The 21,237-nt window shown below is 45.7% G+C and overlaps 1 protein-coding gene across 1 annotated transcript in view; it reads right to left on the bottom strand.

Moving 5' to 3' along the window:
- LOC121638787 (large neutral amino acids transporter small subunit 3-like) overlaps positions 1–18,267 on the bottom strand; it is a 52,158-nt gene extending 33,891 nt beyond the window's left edge. The window contains exons 1-5 of the mRNA XM_041983771.1: positions 18,140–18,267; positions 15,581–15,739; positions 14,772–14,955; positions 14,291–14,346; positions 13,879–13,955 (exon numbers count right to left, since the gene is read on the bottom strand). Of these exons, the coding sequence (XP_041839705.1) occupies positions 13,879–13,955; positions 14,291–14,346; positions 14,772–14,955; positions 15,581–15,734 (471 nt within the window). The 5' untranslated portion in view covers positions 15,735–15,739; positions 18,140–18,267. The remainder of the gene's footprint in view (positions 1–13,878; positions 13,956–14,290; positions 14,347–14,771; positions 14,956–15,580; positions 15,740–18,139) is intronic.
- Between the last annotated feature and the right edge of the window lie 2,970 nt (positions 18,268–21,237).

Genomic DNA, 21,237 nt, shown 5'->3' with positions numbered 1-21,237 from the left:
CTGCTTCTGTGCTGTGGCCAGACTGAAACTTTTCATACAGGTTATTGTGTTTGAGGTGAATGTGAAGTTGTGCTGCAACAATTTTTCCAGAACTTTTGACAGAAATGGAAGATTAGAGATGGGCCTGTAGTTAGAGAAAACTTCTGGGTCCAGGGTTGTTTTTTCATTAGAGGTCTGATGGCTGCAGTTTTTAATGCAGATGGGATATGGCCAGCCAAGAGGGAGTGGTTTATTATTTGGTGATGAGTGGAGAAATGGCAGAGATGTTTGCCTTCAGCAAGGCTGAGGGGAACGGGTTGAGGCCACAGGTAGATGCTGCATTTTCCTGATGATGTCCTTCACCTCATCCTGTGTGGCAGCAGAGAATGAGGAAAAAGCCTGGTCAATACCAGATGTTGGGTCAGCAGTATGGGGGGACAGGACAGCTGTGGTGGAGAAGTGTGAGCGAATGTCACTGACTTTCTGTTTAAAAAACTCTATGTGCATGTTGCACCTCTCCTCAGTGACAGGAGGAGATTTAAGGAGGTGATTTATTATTGAAAAAAGTTGTTTAGAGTTATTGGGGTTGTTATTGATGATGGTGGAGTAAAACCTGGACCATGCAATCCTCAGCGCTTCTGCATATGCCCTCTGGTGTTACCTGTTTGTGCAGTCAGTTCAGAGGCTTTGAGCCGTCGTTCAAGGACACGCCCAGCCGTCTTTTTCACAGATTGCAGTTGTACCAGGTGCTGAGTGTGTGAATGAGACGGATCTGGATGTTAGGAGGGGCATGACATTCCAGAAGACTGCTCAAGGACCTGTTGTAAAAAAATTTTTTCACACTTTTCCCTCTTGTTCAAACACCCTCAAAGTTCGGATCTTTGTAGAAAATTAAGTCCAGTATTATAGAATGAAACTGCAGGATGCAGAACACAATGCACTGTAAAAAAAAAAAAAAAAAGTATGCAAAAGACACACAAAAAAGATCCACGAAACAGCAAGGCCACAAAGGCGAACCTCGTTATAGCGAGGGACCACTGTACTAATTTTTCTCAAAAATTCACTACACCTACACAAGAATTGACTTCTTTTTAGTGAATAACACGCTGTTATCCTTCATTTTTGGCTGCAAATATGATTCAGTTGTTGGATCACACCAAGCCTCTGTCTATCAATGTTTACTTTCAGAAGTATATTGGTATGAGACCACTATGGCATTTGGATACACATTTGCTGTTAGATAATTTGTGTCCGAATGATTAGATTTCTTTTTCCGGGTTAACAGAACTCCAGAAGTAACTGCCTCTGTGGTGTGGGAGACAATGAAAGCTTTTATCATGGGAGAGATAATTTTGTACAAAGCACATCAGATGAAATCTAGAAAAGCAAGATTAGCCAAGCTATCTTAAAGTGTTGCTCAGCAGAATTAACATGGTAAGATGGCGCCAGCGTGTGCGGCTTGCTGTCTGCTCGGTCTGTTAATAACTTTTTTAGTTTTTTTATTGCTTTTTAACTGGCATGATGTGACTGCTTCTCTGGTGTACTATCGACAAGCCCTGCTACATACTGGTCTTACTCAAAGATCAAAACTGAATTGGATTACAAATGACAGAACCTCAAATCCTCCACCGTTCCTCTCTGATATCCCGACATGCATACCTTCCACCGAAAAAACGCCCACGGAAACGAGGAAGGCGAGTAGGTGTCCTGGTGAGAATTAAGTCGATCCGGAGGTCGTCTATAGGAAATCACTGGCTTCAAGCGGGTGAGTTCTCACCATTTTCAGAACTTCTTCCTCTGGACTGTTTTTTTTTTCAGCGCCCCTTGTACTGCAGGGAAAGGTGGAGGAATCGCTGTTTTATTTCGAACATGTTTCTCGTGTCGGCAGCTACCAGTGCAGCTTTTCCAGCTTTGAAGTTCAGCTGTTGGAGATCAAATGTGAGTCTCCGCTGCTGTGTTGTGATATATCGACGGCCCAGATTTAATAATGGCTTCCTTCAGGACTTTGCGGACTTTCTCTCATCGATTAGGTTGGAATACGATCGAATCCTGATTGTTGGCGATTTTAACATCCATGTCTGTTGTGAGACCAAACCACTAGCAAAAGACTTCATGAGCCCGATCAGCTATTTTAACTTGCTTTAGTTGGTGATGGAACCAACACATGGAAAGGGTCATATCCTGGATTTGGTTTCACTTTGGGTGTGCATGGTGATATGCAGGAGATTTGTGATGTGGGCATCTCTGATCATCAGCCTGTTTTCTTTAAATTTGATCTTGTTAAATCCGGGTCTGGTTCATGCGCCTTGGTCCGCTCAAGTCACCTGATCACTGCACCGACGGCTTCCTTTTTTCTGCTGATTTACTAAGTCCACGCTTCCCTCTGTGGAGTTACAGCAGCATGGAGATGTGGATAGACTCCTGGAGGAGTTCAGCTTCCTATGTTCGGACATGTTAGACACCATCGCCCCTCTCAAGATTTTACGCTGTAAACCAGCCGTGGCTGAGACGTATCACTCGGAGAGCTGAGAGGAAATGGAAGAAGGACAGGCTTCATGTGTCTTTAGAGATTTTAAAAATGCTTTAACTGAATATCAGGCTTATTTAAAATATTCCAAGAGCCAGTTTATTTCAAACTTAATGTCTATGAATATCAGTAAGCCTTGAATTCTTTTTAATTCCTTGAACTCTCTTTTGAATCCGTATGATTCCTCTCCTCTGACTCCATCTGTTGTTCTGTGTGAAAGATTTTTTATTAAATTAATTATTTATTAAATAAAATTTTTATTGAGAAAGTAACCGCTGTCAGATGCTCACCTCACTTTGATGACCGCATCCTGCTGACTGTGTCTTCTGCTGTGTTTGAACATTTTGAACCTGTGACTATCTGTCCGATATCTGAAAGTTAGATCTGAGGCCTTCACACTGTCCTGGTGATGCTATTCCACCCCAACTCCTGGAGGAGGTTTTGTGTGCCACAGGTCCCTGGATTGTTAGTTTTGTTAACTCCTCTCTTATTTTTGGTTGTGTTCCAGCTGCTCTGAAACATGCTGCTGTGCAACCTCTTTATAAAAAGAATAACCTGGATCCTAACATTCTTTCAAATTTTAGACCAATTTCCAAGCTTCCTTTTCTCTCCAAAATTGTAGAGAAAGTTCTTTACAATCAGTTACAGGATCATCTGAAACTTTATGGCCTTTATGAGAAATTCCAGTCTGGGTTTAGGCCGTGTCATAGCACCAAAACAGCCTTAGGATGTGCAATGATTTATTTTTAGCTGCTGATACTGGAGCCTCTGCTGTTTTAATTCTTCTCAACCTCACTGCGGCCTTTGATATGGTGGATCATGTAGGAATTAACAGCATGGTACTCAAATGGTTTGAGTCCTCTTTAAGAAAGAGAAGCTTTTCAGTCCATCTCGGGCATTTCTCTTCTTCTGAGGCACCACTAAATTATGGGGAACCTCAAGGCTCCATCCTGGGCCCTATCTTGTTTTCATTATATTTACTTCCTCTGGGGTCCATCTTTAAAAAATATAGCATCTCTTTTCACTGTTATGCTGATGACATCCAGATCTATCTGTCTTTTAAATCTGCATTGCGTTAAAAATCTTCAAAAGTGTTTGCAGGACGTTAAAATTTGGATGGAGAGGAATTTACTGTGTATAAATAGAAATAAAATGGAGGTAATTATTTTTGGTAAATCTCAGCTGCTGACAGGATGCAGCAGCATTATTGGCACCCTGGACTCATTTACTCGTCCTTTTATTATGGTGTTTTATTTGATTTTAACTTCAAATTTGACAGGCAGGTTTGTGCAGTAGTCCAGTCTAGTTTTTATCATCTTAGGCTTTATCAGTAGAATTAAGCCTTACCTTCCCCGTGATGCCCTAGAAAGGGTCATTCACGCTTTTTTTTCTAGACTGGACTACTGTAGCTCCCTTTATTCTGGGATTGACCAATCGCTCCTTCACCGTCTACAGCTGATCCAGAACTCAGCTGCCCGCCTATCAACGGGGACCAGACGGAGGTAGCGCAATACGCCAGTGCTGCGATTCCTTAACTGGCTTTTAGAATTTCTTTTAAAATCTTACTTTTGACTTTTAAATGCTTACATGGTCTGGTTTCTCTCTATCTGTCCGAGCTTCTGCACCACCACCGTCCTGGTAGTGCTCTGAGGTCAGAAAATCATATGAGGACTCGACTAGTGACTCGAGGAGATGGATCCGTTTTTGTGGTAGCACCAAACCTCTGGAACGGACTCCCTTATCAGGAGCGAATGACCTTACAAGCTGAATATGTTCTTATTATGTCACACCATACAACTGAACTTCTACTTTCAAGCTCCAAATTCTACGAACAGGAAGACAAGACAAGTAAACTTTTGGCCCACCATCTATGTCAAACCTCTCAGCACCTCTTGATTGAAATGGGCTCAGGCGTTACATCTGATCCTTTGGAAATGAATAAAACCTTTAAGAATTTCTATGAATTGTTATATTAATCTGATTGTCCTAATCCCTCCGAGGATAGGATGTCCTTCTTTGGTAGGTTGAGCACTCCCATTCCAGATCAGGCAGCAGCTGAGTAACTGGAACTTCCGATCAAGGCAACAGAGGTTGAGGCAGCAGTTAAGTCATTACAAAGCGGTAAGAGTCCGGGCCCCGATGGCTTACCAGCCGAGTTTTACTAAACTTTCTGGAAACAGCTGGCCCCCTACCTGTCAGAGATGTTCGCTGAGTCCTATAAGTCCGGTATACTTCCGGTATACTTCCTCAACCAGGCTTGCATTTCTCTGCTTCTATAGAAAGGTAAAGACCTGCTTTTTTTGCGCTTCATATCAACCTGCTGAATGCTGATTTTAAATTATTTTGTTGCTAGCCAGACGCTTAGAACTTGTCTCACCTTCCATTATATGTTTGGATCAAACTGGATTTATCTGTAATAGACACTCATTTTTTTAATCTTAGAAAGGTTTTTAATGTGGTTTATAATGCCATCCAATTGCACGCCCTGATGCCGAGAAGGCGTTTGATAGGGTGGAGTGGAATTATCTTTTTATTTTATTTTTATTTGGTTTTGGGAAAACCTTTATTTCATGGGTCAGGTTATTATATGCTTCTTCGCAGGCCATGGTTAGGAAAAATGGCACAAATCCGGAATACTTCATTGCTCTGCAAGACCACCGCTTCATCACCAGTGTGGTCCACCACTTTACCACCAGTGTGGACCACCACTTTACCACCAATGTGGACCACCGCTTTATCACCAGTGGGGAACAACCACTTCATCACCAGTGTGGACCACCGCTTTATCACCAGTGAGGACCACCGCTTCATCACCAGTGAGGACCACCACGTTACCACCAGTGTGGACCACCACTTCATCACCAATGTGGACCACCACTTTACCACCAATGTGGACCACCACTTCATCACCAGTGAGGACCATCACTTTACCACCAGTATGGACCACCACTTTGGACTGCCTGGACTGATTACCAGAAAGCCTCTGACTTAATTCCACATGCATGGATCCTGGAATGCTTGAAGCTGTACAAGATCAACACTCTAAGAGCCTTCACTGCAAACTCAATGAGGCTGTGGCAGACCACCCTGGAGGCCAACTTCAAGCCAATTGCACAAGTCTCCATCAAATGTGGTATGTACCAAGGAGATGCTCTTTCCCCTTTGCTTTTCTGCATAGACCTGAATCCCCTCAGGCAATTAATCAACAAGTCTGACCATGGCTACCGACTCAGGAATGGGGCCACCATCAGTCACCTCCTCTACAGGAACAACATCAAGCTGTACACTAAGAGTGAATGAGACGTTGACTCACTGATGCAAACCACTGGGATCTACAGCAAGGACTGTCATTCGGACTGGAGAAATGTGGCCGGATTGTGACAAAGAGAGGGAAGGTAGTCCATACAGAGGGCATTGCCCTCCCAGAGGGCAGAATAACAGGAGAACTACAAGTACCTTGACATACCACACGCAAACAGCAACCACAAAGCAGCCACAAGGAAAACTGCCACAGCCACATATCTGCAAAGAGTAGGGAAAATCCTGAGAAGTCAGTTCAAGAACAAGATCCGGGCAATAACAGCTATGTCTTCCAGTTATCAGACACCCTGCTGGGATAATAAGCTAGCCAAAGGAGAAAGTTCAGACCACAGATGTTAAAACATGGAAGCTGTTCACCATGCATGGAGGGTTCCACCCCAAAACCAGTGTCAAGAGGCTACACACTAAACACAAAGGTGGTACTCATGGCAGCACAGGAGAAAGCCTTGAGTACCAGGACAATCAAGGCCCAGATCTAGCACACCAGGCAGGACTCAGTGGTGTTGTCAGACGATTTTTTGCTACCTAAGCTGCTATCCTTAGTTATCATTAGTTATCCTTAGTTAGCATTAATGCAACCTGAACTGAACTGCAACATCTCAACACAAACGAAGCTGCACATTTAAGTCCAAATTTTAACAAAAACATGTTATCATGTCTTGAATCATGATTGCTCATGCTCTATAGCAGGTTTTTTTTTCAGTATTTCACCCATTTTGGAATATTTTTTCCAGTCTTTATTTTTCTTTATTTTTTACTCATTTTTAATTACTCAAAGTTTTCATTACCTGGTGTTGTATATCTCATGTACCTCCTGTTTACTCCATAGTACTCTTCCCATTTCTGAATGACGGCTCTAGATAGCCCATACATCCATTTTCTGCCGCTTATCCGGAGTCGGGTCGCGGGGGCAGCTGCCTAAGCAGGGAAACCCAGACTCTTCTCTTCCGGCTCTCGACGAAGGCAGATGCTTTTTTCTTCTCTCTCCCTCCTCCCCACTCTGCCCTGCTACTTGTCCTGTCATCTCTGAGTCTCTCTCTGCATTTCTTCTGAAACCAAAATCTATAACAATGGATTTGATCAGCTGGTCCCTAAATGCAATCGACCAAATTTATTCGAACCGGAAAACAGGCGTAGGGGAGCCTGCTTGTCCTGGCGGGACGTTTTCGGCTGGATATGTGATGGATTCCTGGGGAGCGTGGAAAGTCATGTGTCTGTCGATCTTGTCTGTCGAGGACGCTGAAGACATCTATACATTCGGATTCATGATAACTGGGTTTCTGCTGTTTGGAGCGAGCAGTTTCCTGGCATATCGCAAAATTCGGACACTGTCGGCGGTCACTGGCAAGCTGCCGGATTTCTGTGCAGGTGTGTGTCGAGCTATGAACAATAGACTTTGACGTTGCAGGAGCTAAATCGTAAACTGGAGGCCCAGGATGGCAATCTGGTTGCGATTTCGGAGCTTGTACGTAAGGGGGACACCAACTTGGAGAAGTTGTCGGCTCGGCTGGATGGAAATGGAAATTGACCCAAAATTCGGATGATTGGAGTCGCCAGTGGGACCACTGAGAGACTCAAGGCAGACGAAACCGCTCTGGCCTGAAACTAAAACAAATGCTGTTATCAAATTCGGCTCCCTGTACTGGCCTTGGATGGCTGGTTATAAAGTTCTCCTGGAATGTCTTGTTGACGGATGCTCAGTCCCCCCACCCTCCTCACGGGCGATGGACTTTTTCCTGGATCAGCTCCCAAGGACGCCCCACTATCATCAGGTGGCAGAGACTGGCGATGGAGCACTGGGAGAAAGTTCAAATGCTCACTTACTTACTGCGCACACACGAGCACCACACTCACATACACCACTACAGATACACCTGCCCCGATGATTCACTGCCTTGGTCGCTCCCCCCCCCCCTCCTTCCACTCCCGGGCGGCAGGTCAACTGGATGCGCTCATGTCAGCTGCGTCCGCACTTGCTGTGATGGGAGACCCCTTTCCCACCCTGCCACATGTTTCTGATGTTGTGAATGTCTGTGTTATGTGCTTTTATGTACCGAGGAGGTTTTTTTGTATCTCAACACTGGGCCCTTAGGCCCAGTGTGGTGATGCCTTTTTTCTCCCCAGCCACATCTTATTCCCCGAATGTTATCTTTTCCTTCTATATCTACTCTAATACATAGGCGCGCTGCCTCAGCGGCTGCTGCCTCAGTATGCCTGTTCCTGTTGTGTCTACATGTTGATGCTGTCTAGTCTCGGACGGGTTGTACTGGAAACAATTTCGTTGTACCTGTGTTCTGCACTGTGTATAATGACAAATAAAAATCTTCTTCTTCATCTTCTTCTTCTTCCCTCTCCCCGGCCTTATTCACCAGCTCATCCGGAGGGATCCCGAGGCGTTCCCAGGCCAGCCGAGAGATGTAGTCCGTCCAGCGTGTCCATGGTCTTCCCCGGGGCCTCTTTCCGGTGAGATGTGCCCGAAACACCTCATCAGGGAGGTGTCCAGGAGGCATCCTAACCAGATGCCCGAGCCACCTCATCTGGCTCCTCTCGATGTGGAGGAGCAGCGACTCTACTCTGAGCTCCTCCCGGATCACCGAGTTTCTCACCCCATCTCTAAGGGAGAGCCCAGCCACCCTGCGGAGAAAACTCATTTCGGCCACTTGTATTCGTGATCTTGTTCTTTCGGTCACTACCCACAGCTCGTGGCCATAGGTGAGGATACGAACGTAGATCGACCGGTAAAATGAGAGCTTTGCCTTTTGGCTCAGCTCCTTCTTTACCACAACAGACCGATGCAGAGTTCGTATCACTGCAGACGCCACACCGATCCACCTGTTGATCTCCAGCTCCATTCTTCCCTCACTCCTGAACAAGGCCCTGAGATACATGAACTCCTCCACTTGGGGCAGGACCCTATTGCAGAACCGGAAAGAGCACTCCACCCTTTTCTGGCTGAGGACCATGGTCTCGGACTTGGAGGTGTTGATTCTCATCCCAGCCGCTTCACACTCGGCTGCGTGAGAGCATCCAGTGAAAGCTGAACATAACGGCCCGATGAAGCCAATAGAACCACATCATCCACAAAGAGCAGACCCAATCCTGAGGCCACCGAACTGGATCCCCTCAACACCTCGGCTGCACCTAGAAATTCTGTCCATAAAGGTTATGAACAGGATCGGTGACAGAGGGCAGCCTTGGCGGAGTCCAACCCACACTGGAAACAATTCTGATTTACTGCTGGCAATGCGGACCAAGCTCTGACACCGGTCGTACAGAGACTGGACAGCTCGTACAAGCGAGTCCGGCACTCCATACTCCCGGAGTACCCCCCACAGGAGTCCCCGGGGAACATGGTTGATTGCCTTCTCCAAGTCCACAAAACACATGTAGATTGGTTGGGCAAACTCCCATGCCCCCTCAAAGACCCCGAAGAGGGTGTAGAGCTGGTCCACCGGGATGAAAACCACACTGCTCCTCCTCAATCCGAGGTTTGACTATCCGACGGACCCTCCTCTCAAGCACCCCTGAAAAGACCTTACCAGGGAGGCTGAGGAGTGTGATTCCCCTGTAGTTGGAGCACACCCTCCGGTCCCTCTTTTTGAAGAGGGCGACCACCACCCCAGTCTACCAGTCCAGGGGAACTGTCCCCGATGTCCACGTGATGTTGCAGAGGCATGTCAACCAAGACAGTCCTACAGCATCCAGAGCATTAAGGAACTCTGGGCGGACCTCATCCACCCCCGGGGCCTTGCCACTGAGGAGCTTTTTAACCACCTTAGCAACCTCAGCCCCAGAGATGGGAGAGCCAGCACCAGCTACCACAGACTCTGCTTCCTCATCGGAAGATGTGTTGGTGGGATTGAGAAGGTCTTTGAAGTATTCTCTCCACCGCCTCACAACTTCCCGAGTCGAGGTCAGCAGCCCTCCATCCCCACTGTACACAGTGTTGACGGAGCACTGCTTTCCCCTCCTGAGCCGCCGGATGGTGGACCAGAATCTCCTCGAAGCCGTACGGAAGTCATTTTCCATGGCCTCTCCAAACTCCTCCCATGCCCGAGCTTTTGCCTTAGCGACCGCCGAAGCTGCTCTCTGCTTAGCTCGCCAATAACCATCAGCTGCCTCTGGAGTCCCACAGGCCAAAAAGGCCTGATAGGACTCCTTCTTCAGCTTGACAGCATCCCTTACTGCTGGTGTCCACCAACGAGTTCAGGGGTTACCTCCATGACAGGCACAGACGACCTTATGGCCACAGCTGCGGCTGGCCGCCTCAAAAATAGAGGCGCGGAACACAGCCCACTCGGACTCAATGTCCCCCGCCTCATCCGGGACATGGTTGAAGCTCTGCTGGAGATGGGAGTTGAAAATCATTCTAACAGTGGATTCTGCCAGACGTTCCAAGTACACCCTCACGACACGCTTGGGTCTGCCAGGCCTGACCGGCATCCTCCCTCACCATCTGAGCCAACTCACCACCAGGTGGTGATCAGTTAACACCTCCGCCCCTCTCCTCACCCGAGTGCGGCCGCAAGTCCAGTGATACGACTACAAAGTTGATCATCGAACTGCGGCCTAGAGTGTCCTGGTGCCAAGTGCACATGTGGACACTCTTATGTCTGAACAAGGAGTTCGTTATGGACAATTCATGACGAGCACAGAAGTCCAACAACAAAACACCACTCGGATTAAGATTAGGGGGCCGTTCCTCCCAATCACGCCCTTCCAGGTCTTGCTGTCATTGCCCACATGAGCATTGAAGTCCCCCAGCAGAACAAGGGCTCTAGATAGCCAGGAAAGGTTCATGCTTTCATTGTGCTGGAAGATGTTGATTTTAAAACAATTGTATTATATTACAAGATTGTATTATTATAAGCTTGATTTGTTTTCTGTTTTTTGATTTCATTATTTTGTAGAGGGTAGCAAAGATGAGTTACAGACAAAGGAGGAGCCAGTAGGAGACATGTCTGAATCAGACATGGACATTGGTAATAGTTATTTAGCTCAGCCAAAGAAAGATAACTTTACAAGCATTTTGTTGAATCTGGTTCTTTGTTTGACTCTATTGGAGCTGCCTCAACGACAACTTGTAGAAACCCTCAAATGTTTTTATTTTGTACCTTTTACTGTGCAGCAAGTGCATAAGGCCTCAAATGTTTAACTCACAGAAAACCTCCTGGACCAGACTTGATGGAGCCTTATTTTTTTAAATGGCTGCTGAATTTGTTGCAAAGCCTCTTAAGATACTTTTTAATCTTTTGATTGAAAGTAAAGAAATTTGGAAGTCAGCTTTTGTTGTTCCTCTTTTAAAAGGAGGTGATCCGGCAGTTTTAACCAACTACAGGTCAATATCACATTTGTGCATTTTGTCAAAAATGATTGAATCTCTTGTATGTGATCAACTTAAAGAATTTTTATATTCAAATGAGCTTCTTTTACATTTGCAATCAGGTTTTAGGAAAAAAAACAGTACTGTTGCTATTGAAGCACTTCTGTATTACTGCTGGATACATTTTGTATTTGCTGCAGCCCACTTGTTTACATTAAAATATTTATTTTTGTGCTATTCTCTCACAAGTGTTAATCTACAGACTTAATTTGATGTCACAATTTTATAGAGGATAAGACAGATGAAATGGACACTGGTGAGCCAGCACAAGCAGCAGCAGCACCAGAGGCAGCATCACATCAGCAGTAGTAGCAACATCAGGTACGGAAACTGGCAACGATTATTTATTAGAACACTGTGTTATCAGTGAAGGATATTTCATTTCAATGCTCATACATATAAAAATTAAATTAGAAGCAAATTAGAAATAAAAAATGTTTCAATGACAATGTGCGAAATTGAAGCCATAATAAGTGAAATAATAGCTAGTTTTGTAGGATTTCTCTCTCAGGATCGAGGGGTCGAGCCAAGTTTCCGTTAAAGCAAATATGTTACAGGAGTTAATCTCCCATTGAAACGCCATCCTGCTCCAAAGTTCATCCAGCTTGTTGTCCAATCACTGAACATTCACTAGAAGAATACTCAGTAGAGGAGCTCGATTCCCCCGTTTCCTCAGCCGGACCAGGACTCCAGCTTGTGACCCTCTTTTCCTCCACCGCCTTTGCCGCTCAGGTACAACAACAGGTGGGTGCTGCCATTGAGATTCCCCGTTGGAAGCTGGTGACAATAAAATGTTTTTTCCCCCACCAACCTGATGCATAGTAATTTATCTCTATCATACTGTATGATAGGGCTCACTTTTGCATAACTAAGACAAAAAAAACAGAATAATAAGAGACTAAATAAGGGGAAAAAAATAACATTAGGGGAGTTAGCTTGAGATGAAGCAGCAATCCTTGGCGCTATCTTCAACGGTCTGTGAAATTTTATATATATATATATATATATATATATATATATCAAGCTCCCCTAATTCTTAAATTTACATCTGATCCAGCTAAGCCCAGGGTGTCCTCAAAAGCTGGGGATGCCCCAGGCAGGACCCCAGGTTCAGGCTAAGCAAAGAGGCCCCTGAAACAATCCAGCACCTCACAGCAGGGTGCCAGATACTGGCAGGCAAAGAAAACATGGAACGCCACAACCAAGTAGCCGGCATTGTGTACAGAAACGTTTGTGCAGAATATGAAGACCCCTAGGTCACACTGGGAAACACCTCCCAAAGTGGTGGAGAATGAGAGGGCTAAGATCCTGTAGGACTTCCAGATACAGACCAACAACAGAGTGGTGGCCAACCAACCGGACGTTGTGATCATGGATTAGCAGCAAAGGAAGGCCATAGTGATGGATGCAGCCATCCCTAACGATGGAAATATCAGGAAAAAGGAACACGAGAACCTACTCATCTACTGGTCATAAGCCTTCCCCAGAGCTACAAAACTCATTGAGACTGAGTGGTCAAACTCCCTTGAGCCCTCAATAAATCCACACGGGTAAAGACTTGGCCCATTATTCTTGGAAAGCACAGTTTCTCCTGGAGCCTTTTTTCCTCTTTCGTTGCTGGAAGTTGAGCAATATGTCTAGGTCCTACAGCTAAGAGTCTGACGATACAACTGCTCATTGACCTTTGGCCTCAAGTGGCATGGTACTAAGTACATTTATGGACCACTCTATGTGGGAATATAGTGTTAGTAATGAACAAGTCACGACTCCAATAGAAGTCTAATAACAACACACTGCCCTGTTTCAGACCAGTGAGGCCATTGCTGCCAGTCTCTCCACTCCACATCGCTCCATCATCGCCCACATGGACACTGATGTCTTCCAGGACAAGTGGAACCCTCGGTTAGCACCCTGTCGGATATGCTGAACTGCTGTTTGGGACTTATGTCAGAGCTCCCCCTACCCTACCCCCACCCACAAGGTATATCCACAGAAAGAAGACCTTGTCATTCACTGGGGAAAACCCCAACACTAGGATGCCAGCTGGGGGCTAAAAATTACACGCAACACCTTAGCAACTCCTGAGTAAGAGAGTCCATCCCTTCTGGAGGGGTTTGGTTCCAGAGCCCATGCTAAATGTGGCGATGAGCCCAACTATATTTAGCTGGCACACTGCTTCAGTCTTCCCTGTCAGCGATGTACATGCACCAAGAAACAATTTACATGGCTGGGTATTGGCACACCCAGCCTACCCACTACAGAAAACATGGTTTCTAGGGATTACGACTAATGAGTAATGGCCTCACTAATATGAACCTCAAAATAATGAATATAATTGGAACATGCTTATAAGTTACCTATTTTCAGATTGTTTTGAAGATTACTTTTTACAATCTAATCAAGTACAGATAAGAAACTACCCTACTGACTAACTTAACGTACCAAGTCATAGATACACAAATAAATAAATCAAGAAATAAATAAAGCAGCAGGATTCTACCAATACTATAAAACTATGAGCTGGAACATCCATGAAACACACCTGAATTGGATTAACGGGTCAAACTGCTTGGGCCCTGGAGGAGCAGAGCTGGACACCCCTGATTTAAGATATCGTGTAAGCTAGTTGAGCAGACACTGTGAGTGCATGTGTGAGCAGGAATCTCACTGTGAGAGAGGTGAAGGTCAGGCAGATTCCTCCAAAGCCATTGAAGGAGACAGCGAAGAAGATGAGGACAGAGAGCACTGATGGAATAAATGAAAAACACTTTCAGCTATTAGTCTCGGAGAGTCTCTACAACATGTAGTCCTTATCTTTTCTACTTTCTAACCTCTGGTTACGTCAGCTGTGCTGAACACTGTGACAATTACTTGTTTACAAAGTGGTTCTTTGTTCTTTTGTCCTGTCTGATGGACAGACGTTGATGTGTCCCCATGTCTAATGTCTATATTAGGGTGGTAAAGTGCTGTCTTACAGTAACTGTAAGTGAACTGCAGACCTGCCACCTGGCTGGCTGTATGTGAGTGGAAACATTTGGCTGTGGCTGAAGTGGGTCCAAGCCAGAGTGGTTCAGGCTCACCTCCAGGGTTGCATGCAGCCACTGCCATCATCGCACAGGAAACTGCAAAGCATGAACTGAAACATACAAAGACATACTGACATTTCTGTCCCAATAATCCAAAACAAAGAACATATGGATCACATCAGGAAAAGTTGGGGTAATCCAAAGCAACAACATTATACATATGGAGAGGTATAAAAAAGTCTGACTCTATATTTTAATGATGGGAAATGGACAAAATCTCAGAAAAATTATGTCCTATTGCGTTTTCCAAAGCCTATTTGCTTGGACAAGAAGTCACGGAAAAGAGTGGCAAACCCAAGGAAAGGTTGCAGGGACGTTGCTAAGGGCAACAAGAATCACACCTTACTTATACAAAGCTGTGATGTTGGTTTGCGGCACCAAAAATACAAATATTCTACAAAAAGGGCTTTAGATACTTCATCTAATGTGAACTGGGCTTGCAGTTAAACAGAGTGAAATGTGCCATGTCTCGTACCTGCCAATGAGCCTGATTGGGCGTGGTCCATATTTATCCATCAAGATGCCCAGAGGCAACGTGGCTGCACTTAGAAGGAAGGAACCAATGGTGAAGCCTAGATTTAACATCTCCTCTTGCTCCACACAGCTTCTCCAACCACTGCTCTCTGTGGAAGTCCTGTTGGCATCCATAGTGTCGTTTTCTGGATTGGGTGGAGAAAACATCGTGGACAACCTTCATAAACATAAAACCAGCTGGGATGTTCTGAGTGTCATTGCTGTTGCATCTCAACATGTAAACAGGGTGTAACTGGTTTATGACGGTATCCTTTACATTGATGGGAAATTTTCATGCATAAACTTCAGGCCTCCTGAAGAGGTGAGGATAGATTCAAATAAGAGTAACTTCCAGTAATATTTTTTCTCCATTCATTAGAACAGAAAGAAAAGAGTTGTGAGGTTTACAAAAAGTAGTAGGAGAAACTGTTAAAAAATCAGACACACTTATACTGGACTCTGATTCAGGTTTGTAGCAGCACTGAAACTACAAATTTCCAATAAATAGAAAAAATAAAGTCACATTTAAAGCTGATCTTTAATCCGTGACTTGTCGCTGCTAATTTGTGTTTTAATGCAGTGTGCACACATGTTGCCATCTTTGTTCCATCTGTGTTGTTTGATTCTCAGGATGAGAATGACATACTGGTGTGGATCTGCACCACGGACTTTGGTTCTGGTAGATCCTGCACTTTTCACTCAGAATATGGATGTAATGTCCACATCTAAAGCTCTGTTTGAACCAGCAGAGAATGTAGGTGGTAGTTTTACCGATGCAAAGGTGAGAGTAGAAGCCTTCATTCTTCAGCATGATGAGCAGAGAGGCCCAGCCCAGCAGAACTGCAGAGAAGAACAAGTTCTCCATGATGGCCGTGACCGCCATCCACCACCTCCTCCTGTAAGCCTGGGCCAAGCTGGGAGCCATAGCAGCTGTGGGTGGAACACATCAGGTCACCAAACACACAGAATACTCATAAAAAATTTATATCATTTATACCAATCAGCAGTTAAATGGATTTCAGCTCCACCTGTTCTACTTCCTGTTAACAGAGATATATAACCAGCCAATCAGATGGCAGCAACTAGTCATGTAGACGTGGTGAAGACAACCTGCTGAAGTTCAACCTGAGCATCATAATGAGGAAGAAAGAGGATTTATGTGACTTTGAACATGCATGCTTGTTGGTCTGAGTATTTACTGAGATTTTCACTCACAACCATCTCCAGGGTTTCCAGAGATGGTCTGAAGAAGAGAAAATATCCAGAGCAGCAGTTGTCTGGACCAGGATTATGATGATGGCTACTTCCAGCAGGATAATGCACCATGTCACAAAGCTCAAATCATCTCCACCTGCTTTCTAGAACATGACGATGAGTTCACTGGACTCCAACGGCCTCCACAGTCAACAGATCTCAGTCCAGTAGAGCAGCTTTGGGATGTGGTGGAACGGGAGATTCTCATCATGGATGCAGCCGACAAACCTGCAGCAACTGTGTGATGCTGTCATGTCAATGTGGAGAAAACCTCTGTGGAAGGTTTCCACCACCTGCTTCATCTATCACACCAGGATTAAAAAGGTCCGACCCGGTACTAGAAGGAGGTCCTAATGAAGAGGACGACCCGGTACTAGAAGGTGGACCTGATGAAGAGGACGACCCGGTACTAGAAGGTGGTCCTGATGAAGAGGACGACCCGGTACTAGAAGGAGGTCCTAATGAAGAGGACGACCCGGTACTAGAAGGTGGTCCTGATGAAGAGGACGACCCGGTACTAGAAGGTGGTCCTGATGAAGAGGACGACCCGGTACTAGAAGGTGGTCCTGATGAAGAGGACGACCCGGTACTAGAAGGCGGTCCCGATGAAGAGGACGACCCGGTACTAGAAGGCGGACCCGATGAAGAGGACGACCCGGTACTAGAAGGCGGTCCTGATGAAGAGGACGACCCGGTACTAGAAGGTGGACCCGATGAAGAGGACGACCCGGTACTAGAAGACGGACCCGATGAAGAGGACGACCCGGTACTAGAAGGCGGACACGATGAAGAGTGTTACAGTCAGTCATGCCACTCACAGCCAGTCACTCCATTCCATCCTCACTTCCCTGATTCTCCACACCTGTTCCTGATCCGCTCATCAGCATTAAGCCAACCTGTCACACCTGTCTTTCTTCGTTTCTCCAGTGCTCATATACTCCAGCACCACAGTCACTCCCTGTCGGACCTTAAACTACACTCCTTATGGACTCACTCCCGCTCCGTTCCTGGCTTCCTCAACCCCCGTTACCTCTTCCAGTATCGGTACCAATATTATCCTTATTCTGAGTTCTGATCCTTTAACAAAGTGTCGCTAACGTGATCTTGTCTCCTTGGAGTCCTTGTGTAACAAAGAGGACCTGCTCATACACATCAGACCAGAACTGCATAAGAACTGGGATTTTCTCAGCCATTAATATTTTAAATTAATAAATGTGTCTATGAACAGTGGAAGGTGTGTGTATGTGTGTGTGTGTGTGTGTATATATATATATATATATATATATATGTGTGTGTGTGTATATGTTGCAATCGACTCGCAACTCAGTTTTTAATGTGTTGAACTTGCTTTTGTTTGGTGTAGATAAAGTTTATTCAGGTATAAACCACTGATTTAATGGGCAGCCATTTTTACTGGGAGAAGTCGGGCTGGTGAGCTTGCCCCGACTTTCCGACTTTGAGGGGTGTTTGTGTTGTATTTCCGGATAGGAACTGGGAAAATCTGAGGACAAATCGAATGCAACGTAAGAACACACACTGACAGCTGATTCACACAGCCTAGCATGAAAGGCTAAAAGGCAGAGCCTCCTCCTAGACCACCTCAGCAGCTAGAACTGATGGATCATTTCCGACACGGTAAATGTAAGGGGTAACGCCTGGCCCTAACACACCCGTTCATTTGCAGTATTTGAAGTTGGCTTCCATCGTACGGGTGTCACTGTGGCTGGTTTTAATCTTACTGTGTTTCTCCCTAGATGAGCGGTAGTCTCACTGCTGCTCACCACCAGATCGTAGAGTCTTCTGCTGAGTGTTTCCAGCCTTACTCATCTACTTTTTGACCTGTTATTTCCATCCCAGGAGTTTTTGTTCCTGCCTGCTCCAGCCTGGTAACTTTTGCTTTCTTTTTGTGGCTTTCTTGGTTTTTTAACTTTAGACTGTTATACTGGATTGGATTTGGATTCTGAACAGTATGTGCAGTGATTCCCAGGAAGGACAGAAGTCATGGTCCGAGAAGCCCAACACAGATGACTTTCAGAGGCAAGACATGGGGCCACATCAGGACAAATGTTGACTTACTTTGCCAGCTGTTCTCTTGCAGAGACGATCCAACTCCGTCTTCTCTGATGTTGCTTCCCAACAGGAAAAAGTGGGATTCTGTTTCTGGTTTTCTTTTCTCTCTGCATACAGATATCCTTCCTCTGTGTGATGGCTGTATTCTCGGGCCCAGCAGAGCTCACATTGACTGTTTCTATGTCTATAAATGGAACCCAGCCCCCCCCCCCCCACTCCCCACCACATACACAAACACACATGGTCTTAAACACACCTCATACTGTGGGACTTGATCAGTTTGACCTCACTAATGTCACATCTGTTCCCTGATTTAAATGTGCCCACACCAGTCTGAGCAGTTAGCCTGCTCACCAGCCCCACCATGTGGCGACATTGAGGCCTTGATGTGGATAATGTAACTCATCGACGCTGCTATTCTCCATGTGGTTAACTGGAGATTTAAACACCAGCTGAAATGGTCCCAGTGCTGTTGTGGTAACCTTAAAATGTGCAGCCCCTTTTGTATTTGTGCTTTTGTTTTTAATTCCCTTATTTTAATTACATATTTCATATTGTGAAATGGTGATAATCTATGGGGAATGGAAGGGCGGAACCAATGACGCATACCAGTGTTGCACACCGTTTCCTTAAGGTGAGGGACTTTCCCCCCTCCCCTCAGAGGAAATACGGGATGAGAAATACGTGGTTCTGTCTTCATTCCTGCGCACATTTTACCTGTGTTTTCCAGATTGAAGAGACCAGGAAATCTGATGTTGCCGTGGTTCATCCTTTTTTTGGGGACCCGTAACAATTAGTGGGGGCTCGTTTCCGGGATCCCTCCTCTTCAATGTCAGCGGGGACCAGATCCAGTGATTCAAGAACCTCGAGACCAAGGTGGTGAGAACTGACTGCAGTCCAGGAGTCAGTCCGTGGGTGTCCTTGACGCGAGAACAGGGAAGACAAGGATCTCTGCTTCGTGAAGGAGCCGCACCGCTGCGCCTGACGACCCACAGCGGAGCTACGTCACCACACAAACTACAACCACCATGTCAGAAACTCGTAAAGAACTGATATGGAGCATCAAAAAGAGCCTGTTCCGACTCTCCAGCAGTGACGTCTATGAGGTTGCAAGGAGCATTGCAGCGGGCAAAGAAGACACAGTTCAGTTAAGCCTGAGTGATGAAGAAGGGTGCATGGACTACATTGTGTCTTACCTGCAGTCTCAGACTTTATTAGACCTGGAAGATGAAGGGATGAGTGAGTTGTTGGTGCTAAATGATCTGATAAGTAAGGTTATTAATACCTCTGCTTCTTTTATCTCAGACATTCATGTATCAGGTGATGGAAAGACACATGTTTCACTCAATCCACCCACCACAGTTGTAGGCAATATTCCATCACCACCCCAGTCTAACTCCAGTAATCTAACACATACCAGCGCTCATGCTAACATGTCTACAGATTCAGTGGAACAGCTGAGAAAAATGTATGAGGAGTTGGGGGAGAGACTGAGGCGATGTGAAACCACAGCTACCCCATCACACACAGCGTATACCTCTCAAGGTGAGTCTCTACCACATGCTGTATCAGCAGTGGCGTCAGAGAGAATGGTAGCCTTAAAAGACCTTTCATACCTCCCACGCAAAGAGTTTAAGGTACATGGGGGACAAATTGGAGATCAGACTTCTGACATAAGTTACAACAGTATTTGTAAGCAAATTGATGAGGGAGTCAAAGAGGGGTTTGCTGAAGCAGAGATAGTCCGGGGCGTTCTGAGGATTGTCAAACCAGGAACCTTTAAGGAGATGCTTATTCACAAAGATGGAATGACTATTTCTGAACTTAAGGGCTTCCTCCGGTCTCACCTTGGTGAGAAAGCAGTGACTGAGATGTTTCAGGAGCTCATGTGTGCTAGACAGACTGAACACGAGTCACCACAGCAGTTCCTGTATCGCATGATTGGTCTGAAACAGAAAATTCTTTTTCAGTCAAAACAGGCCAACACTGACATATCCTATGACCCCCAAACTATTCAACAAGTGTTTCTCCATACAATCTATCAGGGCCTAGGAACAAGACACACTGACCTTAGACAGCGACTTAGACCCCTTATTTCAGACAGCCAAGTCACCGATGAAGCAATCCTTGGTGAGGTAATGAAAATCATTAATGATGAAAATGAACACCAACGCAGGCTTGGGCACCTTTCACGACAAAAGGTAACACATGTACATAGTGCCAAGGTAGAAACAGGGGACTTGCAGAGTAGTGACAGACCAAGAGACAAAGACACTGACAGCAAAAACCATCAGACTATACGACAGCTTACTGCACAAGCAGAAACACTGACACAAATGGTTGCTGCTTTGATTGACCAACAGGCAGCAAACCACAATGTGGCTCTTGCTCAGACAACGCCAGCCCGAGCTCCGCCCGTCACCCCTTTGCCACCCGCCATCCCTTCAACAACCCCTGGCCAATACTCTCAACCTCTCCTGAATCAACCCCCTGCTCATGCAAGAGAAAGAACAGCTCGTTGCTTTAAGTGTACTGAACAAAACTTCCAAGAGTGTCGCCACTGCTTTATATGTGGAGCGGATGGACATCGAGCAGTGGGATGTTTGAAGCGGAACCAGTTCCAGGGAAACGGGCCCCGGTCCCTGCCAAGGGACAGTCAGAGACCGGTGCACAGCCTCAGTCCCCACCAGTGAACAGTTCCCCTAGCAAACTAGCTACAAAACACAAGTTTAACCAACAGTCACGCACAGCCACCTGTCAGAGTAGCACTAGATGTCAAACACCTTTAGTAGGGAAAAAAAGCTTGTTAAAGTGTCAAGTGGGTGGTTATCCGGTAACAGTGCTGTTTGACACTGGCTCCCAAGTGAGCATTATCGACAGAGAATGGGCTGACACACACATTCCCAATTATGCAGTCAGACCCTTGCAAGAACTTGTGGAAGAAAATCTTGATGTTTATGCAGTAAATGGTCAGGTCATCCCTTACGATGGGTGGGTTGAGCTCACAGTCAACCTCACAGGGAACGATGACCCCACTCTAACCATCCAAGCTCCATTCCTGGTTAGCCAGCTGTCGCTACCCCAGCCACTGCTTGGAGCAAATG

The sequence above is a fragment of the Melanotaenia boesemani genome, chromosome 4 (assembly GCF_017639745.1).
Source record: "Melanotaenia boesemani isolate fMelBoe1 chromosome 4, fMelBoe1.pri, whole genome shotgun sequence".
Taxonomy (NCBI): Eukaryota; Metazoa; Chordata; class Actinopteri; order Atheriniformes; family Melanotaeniidae; genus Melanotaenia; species Melanotaenia boesemani.
Note: the sequence above shows the minus strand (reverse complement) of the source record. Positions and strands in the feature narration are given on the sequence as shown.